The sequence below is a fragment of the Grus americana genome, chromosome 3 (assembly GCF_028858705.1).
Source record: "Grus americana isolate bGruAme1 chromosome 3, bGruAme1.mat, whole genome shotgun sequence".
Lineage (NCBI taxonomy): Eukaryota > Metazoa > Chordata > Aves > Gruiformes > Gruidae > Grus > Grus americana.
The window spans coordinates 436,031-456,292 of record NC_072854.1 but is presented as its reverse complement, the minus strand read 5'-3'; the positions used below and the strand labels follow the sequence as shown (position 1 = coordinate 456,292).

General features: G+C 68.8%; 2 protein-coding genes across 10 annotated transcripts; one reads left to right on the top strand and one right to left on the bottom strand.

The window, feature by feature from the left end:
• The first annotated feature begins 100 nt into the window (after positions 1-100).
• On the top strand, positions 101-17,450 carry AGBL5 (AGBL carboxypeptidase 5). Of its 8 annotated transcripts, XM_054820008.1 has the most exons (16): positions 630-1,120; positions 1,455-1,626; positions 2,831-2,997; positions 4,523-4,700; positions 5,575-5,753; positions 5,859-6,026; positions 6,262-6,820; positions 7,399-7,568; positions 10,047-10,182; positions 10,786-10,976; positions 11,445-11,647; positions 15,998-16,113; positions 16,487-16,533; positions 16,707-16,864; positions 16,997-17,076; positions 17,236-17,450. In XM_054820008.1, exons 1-16 carry the CDS (start codon positions 924-926, stop codon positions 17,311-17,313), a joined length of 2,799 nt encoding a protein of 932 aa, XP_054675983.1. In that variant the 5' UTR covers positions 630-923; the 3' UTR covers positions 17,314-17,450. The 8 variants fall into 8 exon arrangements, with proteins under 8 accessions (XP_054675979.1, XP_054675980.1, XP_054675981.1 ...); XM_054820005.1 differs by having other exon boundaries at positions 102-1,120; positions 16,997-17,450; XM_054820006.1 differs by having other exon boundaries at positions 102-1,120; positions 16,707-17,076.
• A 235-nt stretch (positions 17,451-17,685) lies between these two features.
• OST4 (oligosaccharyltransferase complex subunit 4, non-catalytic) lies at positions 17,686-18,844 on the bottom strand. 2 transcript variants are annotated; one of them, XR_008576331.1, is made up of 3 exons: positions 18,687-18,844; positions 17,940-18,134; positions 17,686-17,899 (listed from the first exon to the last, which is right to left on the bottom strand). XR_008576331.1 is itself a non-coding variant. In XM_054820069.1 (2 exons), the coding sequence occupies exons 1-2, from the start codon at positions 18,770-18,772 to the stop codon at positions 18,020-18,022; spliced, it is 201 nt and encodes a 66-aa protein (XP_054676044.1). In that variant the 5' UTR covers positions 18,773-18,844; the 3' UTR covers positions 17,686-18,019. The 2 variants fall into 2 exon arrangements, 1 of the variants encoding a protein (XP_054676044.1); XM_054820069.1 differs by having other exon boundaries at positions 17,686-18,134.
• Positions 18,845-20,262: the final 1,418 nt, after the last annotated feature.

Genomic DNA, 20,262 nt, shown 5'->3' with positions numbered 1-20,262 from the left:
CTCCGCTCAATTAGCGCGCGTGCTTTTCCTTCATCGTGGGAGAGAACCGGGGGGGGGGAAGGGGTGGAGCCCCCCTTTTGGGGGAAAAGCACAAATTGCTGCGATTTCAGAACCACCATTTCCACACCCACCCCCGGGGCTGCGCTGCCTGCACGGGCAGCTGCCTGCACTGCCAGGGGGAGCGTGCGTGTGTGCTTACAGGTGTGTGTTCTTGTGTGCACGCGTGGGTGGGCGCGTTTGTGTGTGTACACACGTGCTCGTGTACGTGTGTGGGCATTGTATAGATGTGCACGTGTGTACGTCTGCATATACGTGTGTGCTTACGTACAGGTATACATAAGCGTGCACGTACACGTGTGCATGGGCACGTGTGTGTGTATAGGTGTGTGTGCATAGGTGTGTGTGCATACGTGTCTGCATATACATGTGCATACAAATGTATGTATGTATAGACGTGTGCATATGTGTGCATGTGTTCTTATGCACACGTATGTATATATGTGTGCACGTGTGTTGAGGGGTGTGTGCACGTGTGTGTACACGGTTGCACGTCTGTGTGCTTTTATGTGTGTGTGTTCGTGTGCACGTGTGTGCAGATACGTGTGTTTACGTGCGGGCGTGCACGTGCCCGCCCGGATGCCTGTGCACATACACGCACGTGCGCACATACGCACACACGCGCACGTACACGCGCACAGGCGCGTGCGGAGGGGGCGTGGCCGAGAGGGCGTGGCCAGCGGCGGGCGGGGCCCCGCGCGGCGCTGCTACCCGTTGCCGAGGCGCCGTCCAACGGGCGGGTGCGTTGCTAGGGAGCGGCGGGCCAATGGGCGAGCGCGTTGCTGTTGCGAGGCGGCGCGGCGGGCCGGGCCGGGCGGCGGAGCGGAGCGGGGCGATGAGCGGGCGGCGGCGGCGGGCCGGCAGCCATGGAGATCCGCTGCGGGGGGCTGCTCTTCAGCTCCCGCTTCGACTCGGGCAACCTGGCGCATGTGGAGCAGGTGGAGCCGCCCGAGGCGGGGCGCGGCCCCGCGGCCTGGGGCGCCGCCCTCCCCGCCGCCGACTACGAGTTCAACGTCTGGACGCGGCCCGACTGCGCCCAGACCGAGTATGAGAACGGCAACAGGTAACGGCACGGCGGGCACGGGGAGACCGGCGGGACCCCCGGGGAGGGGTACGGGAACGGTTTGGGGGGGGGGGGGAGATCCCCGGGGAAGGGGAATGGGGGTCCCGGGGGCGGCTGGTCCGGTGCGGAGGGGCGGGAAGGGGCGGGGGGGCTGTGGAGAGGGGCCGGGGGGGCAGCTAGCGGGGTGAAGGGTGCCCGGGGAGGGCCCAGGGGGTCCGTGTCACCCGGGATCTGACGGGCTGCTCGTGGGGGGGGAGCGCCAGGGGGTGGCAGGCGAGGTGGGGGCCCGGGGTAGGGGCTGACCCAGCGCCGCTGTGTCCCCCCACCCCTCCAGGTCCTGGTTCTACTTCAGCGTGCGGGGGGGCGCCCCGGGGAAGCTGATCAAGCTGCACATCCTGAACATGAACAAGCAGAGCCGGCTGTACTCCCAGGGCATGTCCCCCTTCGTGCGGACCCTGCCCGTGCGGCCCCGCTGGGAGCGCATCCGCGAGCGGCCCAGCTTCGAGGTACGGGCGCAGGGTCTGGGGGGCCCTCAGCTGAAGTGCAGTGACCAGCAGGCCCTGCGTTTGGGGTGGGGGCAGCTCTGGGGACACGAACACCCCTCGCTCCCCGTGGCTGGGCAACCTCCAGCCTGGCGGGGTGGGGTGGGAGAACGGCTGGTTTGTACTTCAGCAGCCCCGAGGGGCATTGTTAGTGACAAAGCCCCTTCCCAAGGCCAAGCGCTCGGGAGGGGACCCAGCAACTCTTCTCTGCCAGCCGGCTCGGTTTGGGACGTAGGGGCATCTCCCTGTCATGCGATGAGAGGAACCACAGCACTGCTCTCGAAGCATGCCTGGGGCTTCCCTTCCCCTTTGTCGGTTGTCAAAGCAGCCAGTAAACAGCTTTTTGTGGCGAGCTGCGCAATTTCAGAGCGCTGATCCCCCCGCAAGGGGAGCGGTGTGGGGTGAGAGCCTGGGGAACCGCAGCCAGCAGGAACGGCCGCAGCAGCAGGTTGACTCTCGCAGCCCCGTTGAGTCATTTTTCCCTCAAACAGGAGCGTGCTGGTCCCGGCTTTAATCCCTCATCTGGTATGAGCTGCCTGAGGCAGAGTCGCTCTGGGTTCTCCTTGCTCCGTGCATGCCACTGCGGGGAGGCAGCGACCCCCCCAGCATGCCCCCCGCTTCTGCCCCATGGAACAGGGGCCAGAGAGAATCTCCCGTCCCCCGGCTCGGGACACAACGGCGCTCGACTTGGCCCACATCAGCGCCAGGGAGGGACACGGCGTAAAGCTGAGCTGAAGCGTGCCAAAATAGAGTGGTTAGTGTTTGGTCTCTGAGTGCTGGTGGGTGCGCACGAGGGCCAGAAGGAACCCCCTGCGTTCCCAGAGAGCTCTGCCCCAGAGCCAGGCACACGGCGAAGCTTCGGTGTCCCCCGGGGACCCGAGTGCTGCAGGGTGAGCAGGGAACGAGGGTTTTGTAGGAAGCAGCCTGGCGTTTCAGGGACCTGAGCGAAGCAGGCTGGGATCTGAGCATAGCTCTGATTCTCCAGTGGTCAGAGAAGGGCGAGCGGCTGCAGGCACCACCTGATGCACGAGGGAACCGGCGTGGCAGTGCTAGAGGATCCAGAGGAGCCGGTGGCCGTGGCTGCAGTGGGGAGGTGGCTCTGCATGGCCTCGGCCGGCTGCTCCTGCGGCCGTGCCTCTGCTCAGCCTCTGCTTTGTGTCCGTCCCAGATGGTGGAGACGCAGTTTGTGCTGTCCTTCGTGCACCGCTTCCTGGAGCACCGCGGTGCCACCACCTACTTTGCCTTCTGCTACCCCTTCTCCTACACGGAGTGCCAGGAGATGCTGGCGCAGCTGGACGGCCGGTTCCAGGAGTGCAGGCACATGTCTCCCAGCAGGTGCGCCCCCCCGCGCCCCCCAGCCCTCTCCTGCTTGGTTTTGCCCCCCCCCCGCGGTGTCGTCCGGCTCTGGCTGCAGCGGGCGAAGGGGGGGGTCTCTTGTGCCTGGCCCTTGCTCCTGGGCCCCAGCTCCCCCCGAGCTCCAAGCATGCGCTTCCGGGGGGCTCCGGGGTGTCCTTTAGAGCCCTGGGCCACATCCCCGGCATTCCCAAGGGCAGGTTCCCGTCAGGCAGAGGAGGGGCTGTAACGGAACCGCAGTGCTCGCTTTATGGAGGGGGGTGGTCTCGGAGGCCAAGACCTCGTTTGCTTTCCCCTTCCTGGCTGCGGGAAGGTCCAGGCATCTCTCCTGCTGCTCCCTTCCCCTGCAACTGCTGTCACGGAGGGAGATCTCGCTGCCAAGAGCCAGCCTTAGCACCCGGCTCTTTGTGGATCGTGCTGGGAAGTTCCTCTGGTCTCGAGAATTTCTTCCCAGAACTCAGAGGAGAACCTGATGCCCGGCTGAGGGGGAGGAGGAGGAGGACAGAGTCGATCTTCAGGTGTCCCTGCGGATAACTCTGTCCTGCAGCCCCTCCTGGCCCCAGAGACTTGCGGTGCCGGGGTCATCGCTGGGTGAGCAGTGGCTTATTGAAAGGGGTTTGTTCTTAAATTCTCACGCGATGGAGAGCTCTGAGAATTTCACAGCCCGGCAGTCGGTCGGCAAGGCTCTGACGGCGATATCGCAGTCTCTGTGGGTCAAACTCACCGACTGACAGGGGACCCCTGAGCCCCTCGGGATCGCGGCAGGGCTGGGTGGTCCCGAGCAAACCCTTCCTCCGCAGGAGGCCCTGGCTCCCTCGGCGCAGCAGGAGCTGCCGGGGGAGGTGGAGGGGGGATCTCTGTGCCACGCGGTGGGTCGCGCTCCCATCTGTGCGCAATCGTTGCACCGAACCCCCGAGGCCAGAGGCCGGTCCTGCGGCAGCACCCGGCAGGCTGCCTGGTGCCCGGGCTGTCGGTGACCCTGCGCACACCTCGCTGCCGCTGGGCGCTGCCTTGGCCGCAGTGGGCTCCCGAGGGACAGCGGGCCGCTGCCCCCTTGCTCAGCCCGGCTGACGCCCTCGGAGGCCGGTCAGGGTTTATTTCCCCACCTGCTCGCTCTCGTGCTGCCACAGTGGGGTGACCCGACTGTCTGACGGCCGCAGGCACCTCTGCCGGGTCTGGCTGTGCGGGAGCCGCTCCCTGCAGCCGGGGGGGGGGGCCAGGCAGCGTGATCCCAAGGCCCGGGCCACCGCTCTTTCTTCTAAGGAGCCGCTGCTCCGCAGCACTCATCTTCCCGGCAGACTCGGAGGGGAGCCGGCAGCGCGTAGCTGGGCCGCGGGTGCCTGCAGGCAGCAGGAGAGGGTTTGGCTGCTCTGGCCAGGCTGGGGCCGTTGAACTCCCGGGGACACCAGGATGGCGGCTGCGCCGGCCAAGCCGCTTTCCTCCCTGGAAGGGGGGGGCTCTGACCCCTGCGTGGCCACCCGGCTGAGCATCCTCCCTCACCCTGCAGCCCCCTCGACTCTGTCTATTACCACCGGGAGCTGCTCTGCCACTCCCTGGACAAGCTGCGAGTGGACCTGCTCACCGTCACCTCGTGCCACGGCATGCTGGAGAAGCGGGAGCCCCGGCTGGACAAGCTCTTCCCAGACACCGCCACTCCCCGGCCACGCCGCTTCGCAGGGAAGAGGGTGAGCCGCTGCGACGGCTACTGGGGCCGCGACGGGGACGGCAGACTGTGCAACAGTCCGTGTGCCGGGGCCTCGCTGCCGCCCTCGTGTCGCTGACTCGAAAGGCGTCGTGTCGTGTCCTGAAGGGCTGCGGCATTAGGCTGGGTGGAGCGCGGGGAGTAGAGTCAGTGAGATCCCGCGTCGAGGCACGGGAACCGGTAGCTGCCAGGAGCCCCGGTGCACCCGCATCACCTCAGCACCGTGAAACGCCCCTCTGGCAGCACCACACACGTGTTCCTCGGGGCAAAAGTAAGCGTCTTGTTTCTTGGGAGTTTTGTTCTGTCCTGCTTTTAATGCTGTCACTCTGTTAAGCTGTGAAAAAACCGCTGGAAGTGCTGGTTTTGGGGTGTCAGCCCCTGCCGCCTGCTGGGGACGGGGACGGGCAGGGAGCTGCATGCGGCTGCGTGCACGTCTCTTGCCGAGAAGGTCCCACCAAGAGGAGGGCTCTGCAGGAGGTGCTCTGCGTCCTCGGTGCAGTCAGGGTCGTTCCCCGCTCTGCGGGATCGCTCGGGGCTTTTCTTCGCTGCTGTGCCGCCCTGCCGCCCGTGCTCTGGTTTCTCTGGGCAGCAGGCCACGGGGTTTCTGTCCCGGTATCTCACGCAGGGATAACCAGCCTTATCCTGAGCAGGAGCCAGGGGAGGCACTGGGTAAAGGAGCCGCCAAACACCGTTGTGTTGCCGCACCTAGTTGCCTGCTCTACAGAAAGGCTTTAGCTCCGCCTCGGGCGGCACAGTGCCTGGCTGCGGTGCAGGGGGAGCCCCGGGAAGCGTTTGTCCCCTTGGCTAAGCCATGGCAGCCGGGAACCTGCCCATCATCCCGGGTTGTTTGCCCCCAGGTGTTCTTCCTGAGCAGCAGAGTCCACCCAGGAGAAACACCCTCCAGCTTTGTCTTCAACGGCTTCCTGGACTTCATCCTGCGGGAGGAGGACCCCCGCGCCCAGATGCTGCGGCGGATGTTCGTCTTTAAGCTCATTCCCATGCTGAACCCCGACGGGGTGGTGCGAGGCCACTATCGGTGAGCGAACGCGGGCTGCAGCTCTGCCAGGGTCCGGGCTGGGCTGCTCTCTCCCAGTTGGGAGCTTTTGTGGTGGCGGGAAATGAACCCAAGATCCTGCGTCAGAGGCCCGCAGGCAGCAGCCACCTCTCTGCGCTTCCCCCCGGATCTGCAGCAGGGCCTGGGGCTGCGGAGATCGGCTCCTGGGTCGAGGCTTTCCAGCTCAGGCGAGCAAGGCTGTCCTGCGCCTTTGCGGCCCTCAGACGCCGTCCTGGCCCGTCGCGGCTCTCCCTGGTAAGGGGAGGAGGATGGCTCGGGGCTCCGTCTCGCTGAGGGCAGCGCCGCACCAGGAGAGAGGTTCTCGGCTGCGCGGGGGCAGGGGCCCTCCCCGCTCCCCTGCGAGGGGCGGTTGGCCCGTTGGGCAGGACGGAGCCCACGGCCTCAGCCGTTACGAGGGGAGGTCAGGGCTGTCTTTGCAGAACGACGGCGCTATGCGAAGGACCTCGCGTCTTCTCTGCTCTCTCTGCAGGACCGACTCCCGTGGGGTAAACCTGAACCGCCAGTATCTCAACCCCGACGCCGAGCTGCACCCCGCGGTGTACGGGGCCAAAGCCGTCCTCCTCTACCACCACGTTCACAGCCGCGTCCTGCCGGGCTCTCCTGACTGGAGGACGTACGTCTCCCCGCTCGGCACCAGCTCGCTAAGCACAAAACCTTCCAACCATTCCGTCCGCAGCAGCGCCCTGTCCCCAGAGACAGCCCTGTCGGAGCTGGAGAAAGCCAATAACCTCCGCAACTTGCCCGGCACCTGGCGTGCCGGCACCTACTTCGGCCCCTCTCAGGAATCCCGGCTCACGGGAGCGCCTGCCGCCGAGCTGGGCGACAAGGAGCAGGCTGTCTGGATCCTCCCTTCAGGCCGCACCGCGGAGCACCACGAGGAGGAAGCCAGGAGGCCTTCACCGGCGCCTCTCCCCGAAACCATCCTGCCCCAGGACAGCGGGCTGGCCTACTACGTCGATCTCCACGGGCACGCCTCCAAGCGCGGGTGCTTCATGTACGGCAATAGTTTCAGCGACGAAAACGATCAGGTGAGGGCAGGGGGAAGGAGCACAGAGGTGCTGGAGCAGGCCGGGACCCTCTCGCCGCTCTGCCCTCTGCCAGGGTCCCGAGCGCTCCCGCTGCTGCTGGGAGAGGGGGTGGGAGCTCCGTGTCGGGACAGGGCTGGCATCTGAGGAGAGGGCGTTGGGCTGGCCGCCCTCCCTGCCTGGGCGCTCGGTGGGCTTTGCTCCCCTCTCCCTGGCCTGTGGTCGGAGCAGCAGCAGCAGCAGGTCTCCGCTTTCCCCCGGGCGCTGGCGTGGGGAGGACAGAAGAGCTGCCCCCTCCTCTCCTCTGGGATGCGACAGCGGGGAAGAGTTGCGCCGCCGGGCTCCCTGCTCTCCACGAGCAGGCTGTTGGCAGAGCCTGGCTGCTGCCTGTCCCTGCTGGAGGTGGGCAGGGGCAGGCAGGGGTGGGCAGCGTCCCCCGGGCAGGGCTGGAGTTGGGCAGAGCGGGCCTGGCCACAGGCGAGACCCCGGTGCGTCCCAGGGCTTGGCGCCGGTGGTGCCAGAGCAGGACAAACAGCCGCAGGCCCCCCCCAGTCACCCGTGTCGCGCTCTGTGCGTCGCAGGTGGAGAACATGCTGTTCCCCAAACTCATCTCCCTGAACTCGCCCCACTTTGACTTCACGGGATGCAACTTCTCGGAGAAGAACATGTACGCCAAAGACAAGCGGGACGGGCAGTCGAAGGAGGGCAGCGGGCGGGTGGCCGTCTACAAAGCCTTGGGGATCATCCACAGGTAGGCAAAGCTCCGCTCGCCTGCTCCACACCCGCCGGGCCTGGCCCAGCTCCCCTCCGTCCTGCGAGGGGGGGGCTGGCTGCACGCAGGGTGTTAAGGAAAGCCGAAACCACGGCTGCGGGGGCGGCTGTGTCCTGCGCCGTGCTCCGGCGCCGTTGGGACTGGCCGAGAAGAGCGTTACGCGCTCGGTGCGGTGCAGGCAGGGGCCGGGACCCGGCTGTGCCAGGAGCTGCCGTGTTCCTGACCTGCAGGCCTGGCTCCTCTTCCTCCTGTCCCATCACATCCCTCCTTCAGCTGCTCTGGCGTCTTGTCCCAGCTGTCGCGGAGCTGCTCGTGCACGGCTTTCCAGAAGGAATTCTCCTCTTTCCCCAGTGTTCGTATTGGTATTGAGCTGTAATTAAAACCTGGCTGGTGGTAACGGGCTTGACTTCCCCAGACCTCACGTGCAAGACTTGCCGTGCGAGATTCCGGCCTCCACTGATCCGTGATTCTGTGAGCTGAGGATATTCGTGTGACCATAGCACCGCATCCCTCGCTGCGACGTCGGGTGGGATGGCTTTGGCCTCTTCCTGTTGGGGTTGCTGCGAACATAAAAAGGGCTGAACTACTCGGCCTGTCTTCCCTGGTTTGGCCCCGGCGGCAGCCGGTCGCAGATGCCGAGGGAGAAGTGTGTCATGCTGATGCAGCAGGTGCCGCGTTCCCCGGGAATCTGTGGTTTGAGGAAATGTGGAAGTAGCGCCGGGCTTCCTACCAGCCCCAGAAACCCCTGCGCCCCTCTCCTGCAGCTTCATCGCTGGCTGTGGCTGCTCTAGGACCAGTCTGCCGGCAGAGGCGGTGGCTGCCTCGGCTCCTTTCTGTCCCCCCGTTTCCTCAGCACTTGCCCTGCTGTTCCTCTGCGGCCGCAGGCTGGGCCAGGGAACGTGTTTATCCAGCTAAAACCAGCCCTGCGGTAACATACACCGGGATTCGAGGCTCGGGTTGCTGGTGTAACTTGCTCTGTGGCCGTTTGCCGTGGCTGGCAGGGAACGGCCCGTGGTTCATCCTGGAGCGTGGCCGGCGTTGTGCTGGGGCAGGAGCGCGCTCGGTGCCCACGCTGTGCAGGCACATCAAACGGACGGGGAGGGAGGCTCCGGTTTTCTGCGGGATTAGCGAGCTGAAACGTCTCTGAGCAGACGGAGCAGTCACCCTGTTCTCCTTCCCGCCTCCGGCAGGGCTCGCTCGGGGTTTCACAGGGACCGAGGTGAGCCTGGCCGGCCGCCCGGTCCATGGGTTGTCTTTTTTGCCAACAGCTGCAACATTTGCCTTTCTCCACCCGTCAGGGACCCCCCGCTCCCCATCACCTCTCAGGGATGACCCAGAGGAGCACCCCTCAGCACCCTTGGGTGCTGCCTCGGGGCCGCGGGCTCACCCAGGTCGTGTTTCTCAGGGATCCCTGACTCGATTATCCTCCCTTTCAGGTAGTTTTTCCCCTGGAGCCCCATCCTCCCACTCCACTGCTGCTTTCTGCAGCAGGGCTCCGTCACGAGCTCCTGATCAGCCAGCCCATCTCCCGGTACGCCTGTGCATCTCCCCGAGTACCGGCACCCTGCGACCGGAGGATGCTGTGCTCAAAAACCTGCCTGTCTCCCTACGCCCCCTGTCCCGCAGAGCTGTCTGCGACGGGGTCCCCCTTACTGGTGCCCTGAGTTAGCCGAAACCCGCGCAGGGCCTGCGCTCTGCTGCTCTCCTCCCTTGGGATCATCAACCCCATTTCATGGTCGCTACAGCCGAGGCTGCCGTTCCATGTCACATCCCCAGCTACTCCAGGACTTTCTGGGGGATAGAACCAGCGTTTAACGTGCCGCGTCAGTGGTCCGGTGTCTCGCTGCCAGAAAATCGGTACGGCGTGAGGCCTTGCTCCTGGGGAACGACGCGCCCTCCGTGAACCTCTTGCCCTGTCCTTAGCGTGAGCTCCCCGGGGGAGCCTGCAGGCCCTTCGGCATAACCCGAGAACAACTCCTGGCAGCTGCTTCGCCCCAAAAAGCGGTCGGGTGTCCCTTGCAGCTGCGCGTGCCCTGGCTGGCTCCTCTGGCGCTTTGGGAGCTCGGTGCTCTGCTCACTGGCCGCTCGGGTGCTCCAGCTCCCCCGTGGCCCGTCCTTCCCTCGGCACTGAATTCAGAGTCCAGTTCTTGGGTCACGGGTGCCTCTCCTGTCCTCGGCACACCTCTGGCTTCCACCCGATGGCCAACTGCTGCTTTTTCTTTACCTCCTTTGATGAGAAAATGCAGCGCCCGTGAAGTGAGCCGCAGTAAGAGCTGCAGCTCAACGGCAGGAGCCACGTCTTCTCCCCAGACTGCTCCCGGGGCTGGGGGGGGACGCTGGTGGCTACCGGGCAGGGTGACCCCAACTCGCCTGCACGGTGTCGTCGCAGCAGGAGCATTCCCGCGCTGGGGCAAGCGCGGATCCCTCGAGTAACGCCGGTTTGCTTGTGCTTCGCAGTTACACGCTGGAGTGCAACTACAACACGGGGCGCTCGGTGAACAGCATCCCCGTGGCCTGCCACGACAACGGGCGGGCCAGCCCGCCGCCCCCTCCCGCCTTCCCCTCCAAATACACCGTGGAGCTGTTTGAGCAGGTAAGGGGATCCCCAGCCGTGGGGCAGCCCTCCCTGCCCTGAGCGCTGCAGGCAGCTCTTTCGGCTCCCAGGAAGAAACTTTCACGCTCTCTCCTGCCCCGTGAAAACAGCGTGGCCCCTGGGCCGGCCCGCGGTGCAGGCTGGGAGAGAGACGGGGTGTTCTCAGTGCCGTAGCTGTCAGTACGTCCCAGCCCGTCCTGCTCTGTGCGGCCGGCTGTGCCAGCCCCCACCGCTAACCCCAGCCCCACAAGGTTTTGCTCTCCGGCTGGATCGCCAGCTTCTGCCCTCAGCAGCCGGAGCAGTCGGGGCTGTCCCCGTGCATCTTGCACCACCGCTGACACGGGGGTCCCTGCTCCCGCCCAGCTGGCGCCTGCAGCGAGGGGCGGCCTGACTCGCCCTCGCCCTGCGCGTGTGCTGCACACCCAGCGTTCCTGTCCTACGGGGAGCCCGGCTGCAGCCCGTGACGGAGATGAAACGAGCTCTGGGGGTGTCTGGGATTTGGGGTTGGGTTTCCTTTTCTCTGTCTGTTTTCCTGCCTCGCATCCCTGAGGGCTGCCGCTCTTCCTCGAGGCCTTCCTCACCCGCTGCCTCTTGCCCCGGCAGGTCGGGAGAGCTTTGGCCGTGGCGGCGCTGGACATGGCAGAGTGCAATCCCTGGCCCCGCATCGTCCTGTCAGAGCACAGCTGCCTCAGCAACCTGCGAGCCTGGATGCTGAAGCACGTGCGCGGCATGAAGGGCGCAGGCGGGGGCCCGCGGCGGAGAGGAGGTGTCAGGACCCCCCCCAGGAGCTCCACGTAAGGGCCTGCCGGGTTGAGTGTTCAGGAGCTGCGGGATAACGCCAGTTAGAGATGATAAATGTTCTCCAAGTGAGTTACCCTGCAGCTAATGAAGCCGAGGTTTATTTGCTTGCTTCCCCACCTTGTCGGGGCCCGTGCTCGTCCCTGCAGATCCCGCTGTGGCTGCGGTGTAGGCTTCCCTCAGCCCCGAGCCACCGGCGGGCAGGAGGGCGAAGCTGTTTGGGCTTCACCTGCCCGCTGACCTGGGAAGTGATTATCTGCCCGCAGAGGGAACCCGTGTCTCTTCTGCGTCCCCTCCCCTCTCTCCCCAGCCTGTCCGGCGCTGGACTGGGATGGATTTGGGACTGGGGGCGAGGGAGGGGGGAACTGTTTCGGCAGAGACGGCTTGGGAAGGACGGGGGGGTGCGGAGGGGAGCCCCTCCCCATGAAGCCAGGCTGAGCTTCCTGTGTCTCGTCCCCTTCCAGCGGGCTGCCCACCTCCGCCTCCGATAACACCCTGTCCCACACGAGGAGCTTCGGCGCCGGCGGGAGCGGTGGCAGCCAGCAGGACTCGCCGCAGATCAAAGCCTCCCCCAGCTTCACCTTCAGCTGCGGCAGGCCCTCGGGTCCGGCCGCCGCAAGCCAGAGTCCTCAGAGAGGCAGCGGCAGAGCCCCGGCACCGGGCAGAGGTAAGCTGGGCCGGGGACCTCTCGTGCGCTTGATCCAGTACCTGTCGAGCTGCTGCGCGAAGCCGCGGCCCTGAGGAGAGCTCTGCGCCAGCGTAACCGTGTGCTTTGACGTAATAAAAGTGGTTTTGCGTGGAAGAAGTGCGTGTGAACCACCGCCCCGTCCCCTCGGAAGGGTCCTGGATGCCGTGCTCAGCTCCGCGCTCCCTCCTGAGCGGAGCAGCCCCGGCCGGGTCGGGACAGACGCCGCACGGCGAGACCCGTGGCTTCTCCAGCCCGGCTTCCGCAGGGAACCGAGGGGCCCGGCTGAGCTCCTGCCCCACGGCTCGGCAGCCCCCGGCTGGGCAGAAGCTGCCCGCTGCTTCAGGTGCGCCGAGATCAGAGGGACTCTGCCCGCGGTGGGCTGCCGGGGAGATGATGGCCCTTCCCACGCTGGCAGGGCCAGGGGCTTCTCAGGAAGCCAGCACGGAAAACCTCTGCTTGACTCCCCTCCCAAAGGGTTCTCCTGGCCCACGGGCATCCACCAAAGTGCCTTTTCCCTCCCCAGGCACCGGCTGCGCAGCAGTCGATGGTGACACACGGCTCTGGTCGTTGCGAGGCGGGTGGGCAGAGCCGTAATTAGTCATGGGGGGCTTTGAATATGCAACGAGTCCTGTCCCCACTCGTAGCGCCGAGCTGCCTTTCTCCCACCTCGCACGGCCGGGAGAAAGGCCGCAGCTTACCACCCCGGCGCCCGGCGAGCCCCGCGGCTGCACCATGCTCTAAGGCTAAACAAGGCAAGGCGCTCGTGTGGGGCTCCACGCCCCACGGCACCGTGCTCCGAGGTATCCCAGCGCCCAAAGGTGGGAGGCGTGTGAGCGAGGGTCCGCTTTCGGGGCGGAGGGGGCTGCCTGTGTGACGTGGGTGTGACTGACGCCGTGGTTGTGCCAAGGCTCTGTGTACTGGTGCTGCTCTCGGGAGGGGTCAATGCGTTTCCCACGGTCGGCTTGTTCCTCGTGCTCCGCCTGTGTTTTTTGCGTTGCTTCGTCCTCTGTGTTTGCTTTCCAGCACTTTGTAGTGACCGTTCCTCATCTGCCACGAGAACACGGTGGGGAGGAAATAAAAGGCTTACGTTCTCCTGGGCACCTTGTAACGTCTGTTCCTTCCGCTGAGCGTGCCTGGCCCGCCCCGGAGCCGGCGGGAGCACCACCAGCCCCATCCCCAGCTGCCAGGGACGCAGGGACAGTCGGGCGCTTGGGCAGGAACAGACCTCGTGGGGCTGGAGGGGAAGAGCCCGTCTCGACGGCGCGGATCAGCGTCGTCCGGCTCCCTGGCCTGCTGCCTGCACCGCTGCCTCCGGCGAGGGGAGCCGTGACCGGCAGAGCCCAGTGCCTGGTGTGACACCACGCTCTCGGGTCGGGGACTCGGCTCTTCCCTCCCGGCCCTGGTGTCACCCGGCAGCTCTCCCTTCTGCCTGCCCGCCTTGGCTCTGGCAACCTCAGCTGGCCGTGCCACCGCTCTCCGAGCGCGAGGGGCCTGACGGCGCCCGCACCGCCGCGCTGGTGCAGGGAACGCTTTGACCTTAGGAGCCGCTGCCCGGCTGTCCCGTCCTGGTCACAGGTTCCCTTCCCCAAGCAGCCAGGAAGGAAAGGGGAGCGCTGGATCCAGGCGTGGCGAGGCGGTGGTTAGCTGGCGCAGGATGAGGACACGGTGCCCCGGTCGTGTCCCATCCTTCCCCTTCCGGCACACGGCTGCTGGGAGCTTCGGCCCGTGGGACGAGCAGGAGCCTGTCCTGCAGGCAGGACGTCGGGGTCGGGCCGTGGCCAGCTGTCCCCTCTGATGGCCGGCTTACAGCGAGGGCAGCGCGGGGCCGGTGACGCACCCCCCTCCCAGCTGCTTGCCCTGAGCGACCGGAGCCCTTTCCTGGTGGGCTCCACCGCAGCTCTCCGGCACAGCACGTGCCCAAGCTGTCTGCTGGGGCCAGGCCCTGCGCGGTGCTGCCGCAGGAGCCGCGTTCCCAGAAGGCTGCTCCGTCGGGCTCTCCTCAGCCCCCGTGCTCCAGCCCCCGTCCTCTCCATGGCTCCCAACCCGTCGAGCCCCAGGGAGCCCAGACCCGACCCATGCTCTGCCACGGGTGCCAGGGTGAGGGGGCGTCTTGGCAGGACCCCCAGTGACCCTCTTGTCTGCGCAGCCTCGGCTGTCGCTGGTCTTTGGCTGGAGTTCGTCACCGAATTGTGCCGTTACAGTTGTGACAAGTCCAAGGTTGAGAGTTGCCGCTTGCCAGCACCATCCCATAAAGCCACCGCTCAGAGAGGTGCTCCTGCACGCCGCAAACCCGCCCCGGCACAGCCTTGGTCAGCGTCTGGCTCCCATCTGCTCCTGCTGGCAGGGTCTCCTCTGCCACCGGCTCCGCCGTCGCTCATGGCTCGCCCTGGCGTTTCCGTGTTGTCCGTTCCCAGGGGACCCTGTTGCGGTTCCACCCCGGTGGCAGCTCAGTCCCCGGCCCCTCACTGCCCCGGTGGGATGGGTCGAAGGGAGATAAGGACGGCGTAACAGGGAAAGCAAAAGCTGCGCGAGTGGAGCCAGGCCAGCTCGGGCATTCCTTTGCTGCGTCCCATGGCAGGGAGGCGTTTGGCCATCCCCGGAGAGCTCCATCACCGCCGGGAAGACAAACGCCACAGCTCCGACCGTCCCCTTCGCCGCCTTCCCCGGCTGTCACGGCCGAGCCTGATGTTTGTGGTCTGGGACGTCCCTGGGGCGGTGGGCTCAGCCGTCCCGGCCGTGCCCCGCCAGCCGCTCGCTGGGTGAGGAGCAGAAAAGCCCTTGGCACAGCGAAGCCCCCGGTTACCCCGGCTGTGTGCAGCACAGCCCCCAGACAACCTGCTGCCGAGAAAATTCACTTTCCCAGCCAGACTGGCACGTCCTCGCACGCCTCGGCTCTGCGGGCACCTCGCAGGCACCCGTGTCCCTGTGGCACCCTCACCATACGGTATCGTCACCATGTGGCACCCTCGCCGACACCCTGCGCCCTCCCCACCGCCCCCCCCCGGCTGCCGAGCGATTGCCGTAGGCGCCGAATGAGCTCGTGAGCGCGGCCAGCTCAGCCAGCAGCGTGCGGGTGCTCATGGGTCTGGGCCTGTCCAACACCGTCAGCGTGGCCGGACGTGCTGGGTGCTTGTGCTCGCCGTGCTGCCGGGCCCCGCGTTGGCGCTGCCGGGCCCCGCGTTGGCACTGCCGGGCCCCGTGTTGGTGCTGCCGGGTGGCCCCGGCCGCAGGCTGTGCTCTCTGGGTGTGGGGCTCCTGCGGTTCCTCTCGCCCCGGTTTGGTTCTGCTGATGCAGGGCAGCCCTCGTGGCAGCGCAGTGCTGCCCATGGCTTTGCCGGGGGTGCAGCCCAGCCCGGCGCCCAGCCGGTTGCGGCAGGTGTCGAACATCGGCGCTGGTGTCGCCCCTTGAGGAGAGACCCCGCTGCGGACCACCGGCCACTGGACCCGTCCCAGTTGTCCCAGCGCGGTCACGAGGAGACCAGGCTGGAAACGTTGCCAGGCTCGGGGTAAACGAGGCAGCAGCCTGGCTTTGCCGCATGCCGAGTTGGCGCTCGGGGCACCTTCCCTGCATGCTCAGCCCTCAGGCCCACCCGGCACGGCCGGTTTGCTGCCCGGCACACTGGCAGGGCCAGGAGCACGACCCAGGATTGAGCCCCGGCTCCCTGCAGGGTGTCCTGGCACAGCACCCTGCCGCGGGCTCGGCACTGTGGTCCTGCCTGTCCCGTTAGCAGCCCTGCCTGCCCCTGCCCGTCTCCCGCGGCACGGCTGAGCACGGGCACGAACCCCAGTCCTCGGCCGCAGCCTTGGCCCGCGGCAGTTGTGCCGCGTGTCTGGTGCTGCTGCTTCTGGCTCTGGTTGCCACCAGCAGCCCCGGTTGCCACCAGCGGCCCCGGCCCCACGCTGAGCTGTCGAGTGCCTGTCACGGTCCTCCCCGCCGGCGCTTCGGCAGATGCCAAAGCGGCTCCTTTCGCTCTTCAGCTTTGGGGCTGTGCCTCCTGCCCACGCTGCGGCGGGGGCCCTGGTGAGGTGGGCCGGTGTGCCCGCTGGGGTCCTGGCTCCTCCTGCCAGAGCTGCAGCAGCTCGGTGGCGCTGCCGGCACCGCCGGTGTCTGCCCCCTTCCTGCGCCGGACCTCTGGGCAGAGCGGTGCCGTCATGCCGCCTGTGCCCGGTGCCAGCACCGCAGCAGCACTCAGGGCTCGGCCAGGCCATGCCGATCTGCACCGCGGTGGCTCAGTGCACCCAGGGCAGGCAGGCAGTGCCCCCGCCGCGGCTCACAGCCCCCGTCGCCAAACACGGCGCAGGCTGAGCTCCGTCTCATTTGTCACACAGGGACCCTGCCAGCGGGTGCCCGGGCAGCGCCGAGCACCGGCACCAGCCACAGACCGCGGGAGGCCCAGCACGGCGTGGGAGAGCCGGCAGCTGCCCATGGCACAGCACTGCTGCAGGTACCGGCGCGTGCTGGGGTGAGGAAGGGAGTCTGGGGGGGCGGCAGGGCCCTGCACCCCCACTCCGGCACTCCCTGAGCCCTGGGAGGGGGCTGCCCCACGGCTCCGCCGGCCAGGCCCGGGGGTCTGGGGAATGCTGGGGGGCAAACCATGGTGGGAGGTGTTGGACCCCCCCTCAAGCCATCCGCACCGTCCCGGTGTGCGGGGCACGGCACACCAACCCCGGGCTGGCCGGGGGGGTCCCAAAGAGCTGTGGGGCTCGGACTCCCCCGGCTGTGGGGCTCTGCCGGCCCTGTAGGAACCCCAGCAGTGGGGGGGGGGGGCTCCCACAAATGCCCCTCCTGGACACCGACTGTCCTCCTCCCCCCCGCAGGCGCTCCCCACGAAGCCGGATGCCGGGAGGGCCCCAGAGCAGCCCGGGTAGGTGCTGGTGTCGGCCACGGCGTGGGGCCAGCCCAGAGCCTGTGCCGGGGCGGTGGGAGCCCCAAGCAAAGCCCCCGCCGGGCAGTGGGGCTGGAGCCACGGGGGGGTCTGGGCGGAGGCACCCCCTGCTCCCAGCAGCCACCTCAGGAGCGGCCTGCGGTTCTCCGCAGCCCGGGGGGGCCCCCGCCGCGCCCCAGCAGGATCCCCGTGCGGAGGAAGGGGGTAGCGACGTGCCAGAGCCTGCCACGGCTCCGCACCGACAGCACCGCAGCCCCCCGGGCCGGGAAGCACAGCCACAGCGGGCCACGAGCCTCGGAGCCCCCGCCAGGTAGGGCCCGGCACTGGGGCTGCCGCGGCACCCGCTCCAGCAACTGGCCTTGGCGCAGCGCAGGGGGGGACCGTCACCCCCGGCGCGGTGACCGCGGCAGGCAGAGGGTGACGCCGGCCTCTGTCCCCGCAGGGCTCTGCCAGGAGCCCCCCAGGGGGGAGCGGAGCGCCGAGGGACTCCTCCTGCGCGGGGGCGAGGGCCTGCTCCCCCAGGTACGGCCCCGCGGCGTCGGGGGGCTGCGGTGCGGGCAGGGTGACCCCAGCCCCGCTCTGCCCCGTGCCGGCAGGGCCTGGGCAGGGGCCGTGGTGCTGGGGAGGGGGCTGCGGCCCCTCTGCCCTGGCCCCTCTCCACCCCGCTCTCCCCCACCGCAGCGCCCGCCGGGCCCGGCCACGGCCCCCCCCTCGCTCAGCTCCTACCGGCAGCTCCTCTTCTTCTGCGCCAAGGCCTGACCGCAGCCACCAGCACCGGCCCCGTGCCGCCGGCCCGTGCCGGGGCACCCCCCACAGCCGCGGGGCCCCCCCAGACCAAAGCTGCACCAGCGCAGAGCCAGGGCTGCGGCGGTGCCGGGGGTCTCGGACCTGCTCTGCCGCTCACCCCCCCCCTCCCCGCGGGCTCCAGGCACAGCCGCAGCCGCCGGCTCGCCCAGCACCGTGCCCGCACCCAGCCGCAGCCATCGCCACTGGGGTGCTGGGCCCGGCTGAGGCGGCTCACCGCGATTCACCGCAACCGCCCCATCCTGCGGCAGCGCCCGCTCCCACCCCGGGACAGCCCCGCTCCTCCCCGCGGGACCGGCGGAGGGGCCCGGCGGCGGGTGGGAGACATTTTTACGTCACACGGTTTTTGTCTTGTATTACTGCGTTCCCGTTAAAGTTGGTTTGGAAGAAGCACGGCCTCCCGCCTCAGCGCGGCACCGCGGCATGCGCCACCACGCGCCGGGGGCTCGGGGCCGCGCTCAGCCAGGCCCTGCTCCATGGCCGCCACGGCACGGCGTGATGGGAGGGACCGGGGCGAGCGGTGCCGGTGTGCCGTGGTGCCCGTGTGCCATGGTGCTGGTGTGCCGGTGTGCCGCGGTGCCGGTGTGCCGCAGTGCCGGTGTGCCGCGGTGGCAGTGCCGGTGCCGTGGTGCCGGTGTGCTGTGCCGTGCCTCGCGGCGCCTCACTCCTGCTTCTTGGGGTTGTTGACGGCCACGTAGTGGTAGAGCACGACGAGGAGGAAGAGCGACACGCCCAGCATGTTGGCGAAGATGGCGAGCTGCACGTCCGTGATCATCCTGCCGGGGCACGCGGTCACACCCCACGGCACCCCGGGGACCCCCCCCGGGGCAGCAGCACCCCCCGAAGGACCCCCCCGGGGGTGGGATCTCCCCTCAGAGACCCCCCCCGGGCCCAGCTGGGGCACGCACACCCCCACACACCCACACACACCCCCCCGGGCAGGACCCCCTCCCGGGACCCCGCACACCCCCCCAAAGGACCCTCCCGGCCCGGCGGGGACCCCCCACCCCCCCCCGGGGCAGGACCCCCCGGCCCGGCTGGGCCCCCCCATCTGCGCCACGACCCCCCCACAGGACCCCGGGCCCGGCGGCCCCCCCGGGGCAGGATCTCCCCCCCAGAGACCCCTGGGGCACGAGCCCCGCCCCCCCCGGGCAGGACCCCCCCGGCCCCGCCCCCCCCGGGCAGACCCCGGCACGCACACACACACACCCACACACACCCACACACACCCACACACACACACACACCCCCACACACACACCCACACACACCCACACACACCCACACACACCCCCCCACACCCCACCCCACCCCCCCCCCGCGCTCACGCGCTGCCGCTGCCGACACGTCTCCCTGCGCCGCGCGCGACTTCCGGCCGCGGGGCACGGCGGGAGGGGCGGGGCGACGGCGCCATGGCAACGGGGCGGGGCGGCCCGGCTGGGGAGGCGACGTCACACCCGCCTCGAGCTTTGCAGTGACGTCATGGCCTGGTCCCAGCCACATCGTGACATCACGGCTGCCGGGCCCCGGCCAGCGGTCGCCTCCGGCGGGCTCTCCTCACCCACGCGCGCAGTGACAGCACAGCCCTCGTGACGTCACAGCTCCTGGCCCCAGACCCGCAGTGACGTCGCGGCCTGGCCCCGGCCCACGGCCACGTCACGGCCCGGCTCACCCCGAGGCGGGGGGGCCCTGCCCGCCCCTGGGGAAACGCCCCCGGCCCCGCCCCCGGCCCCGCCCCCGACCGCCGCCGTCTCCATACCCGGGCCGGGCGCGGGGCGGGGGCGGGGCCAGGGGCTGTGCGGGGGGGGATGGGGGCACTGGGGGGCACTGGGATGTACTGGGATGTACTGGGGGGGCACTGGGATGTACTGGGGGGGTACTGGGAGGGCACTGGGATGCACTGGGGGGCACTGGGGGGGCACTGGGATGCACTGGGGGGCACTGGGATGCACTGGGGGGGCACTGGGATGGCACTGGGACGCACTGGGATGGCACCAGGACGCACTGGGATGGCACCAGGACGCACTGGGATGTACCGGAGCCTACCGGGCCTGGACGGGACAGCCCGGAGTGGGGGTCCCGTGCCCTGCGCCCCCCCCGCGCTGGGACAGAGCTGGGTCCCTCAGGCCGAGCCCCGGCCCCGCTGTCCCCTCCCAGCCCTGGCTGCTGCCCCCGCACACGGCGGAGCCACCGGCCCCCCACGGCCCCCCCAGCGCCTGCGAGCCCCGAGGGGCTGACACCACGGCTGGGTGCCCGGCCAAGCGCAGCCCCGGCCCCCCCCCGGCCCCGCGTCCCCCTCCCCCACCCCTCCCCTCCCCCGCCAGCTGCCGCCAGCTGTTTGTGTTTAACCCACATTCGCTGAGCCCCAGGGAGCGGCGGGTTCCCGCGCGCTGCGCCAGGCCGTGACGTCATCCCGGGGCTGGGGCCAAGGCGTGACGTCACCGGGAGGCTCTTACATCACTGCGCGGTCTGGGGAAGCCATGGTGTCACTGCAGGGCCAGGCCCAGGGCCAGGGCGGCCGTGATGCCGCAGCGGGGTCGGGGCGGCCGCGGGGTCACCGCCTGCTCCCTGCCGGGTCCCCACGACCCCGCGGCCCCGGTGACCTCGCGGCCCCGGCGCGGTGCCAGCGATGTCAGGGTGGGGCTGTGCCCGGCTCTGGACCAGCACCCGTCACAGGGCACCTCGGCACGGGGACGTGGTGCCGTGGGCACGCAGGGGCGCAGCGATGTCGGACGCCGTGTGCCGGGCACGTGGTTGCCGTGTGCCAGGCTGCGGGAGCCCCCGGCGGCGCCGGGCTGCGGGCAGGGACCCGACGCGGCTGCGCCCGGTGCCGGGGGCCGCACAGTCCCGTCCCGGCCGAGGGACCCCCGGGGAGCTGGGGACCCGCAAGTGCAGCCCCGGCTG

What these genes read in the sequence shown, in the direction of transcription:
- AGBL5 (XM_054820004.1), top strand. Translation starts at nt 924, where the DNA reads ATGGAGATCCGCTGCGGGGGGCTGCTCTTCAGCTCCCGCTTCGACTCG. An exon ending in GCCGCTTCGCAGGGAAGAGG is followed by an intron (nt 4,701 to 5,574) that starts GTGAGCCGCTGC and finishes GTTTGCCCCCAG; the next exon opens with GTGTTCTTCCTGAGCAGCAG. An exon ending in GTGGTGCGAGGCCACTATCG is followed by an intron (nt 5,754 to 5,858) that starts GTGAGCGAACGC and finishes ATCCTGCGTCAG; the next exon opens with AGGCCCGCAGGCAGCAGCCA.
- OST4 (XM_054820069.1), bottom strand. Translation starts at nt 18,772, where the DNA reads ATGGCGCCGTCGCCCCGCCCCTCCCGCCGTGCCCCGCGGCCGGAAGTC. An exon ending in CGTGTCGGCAGCGGCAGCGC is followed by an intron (nt 18,135 to 18,686) that starts GTGAGCGCGGGG and finishes GTGCCCCGGCAG; the next exon opens with GATGATCACGGACGTGCAGC.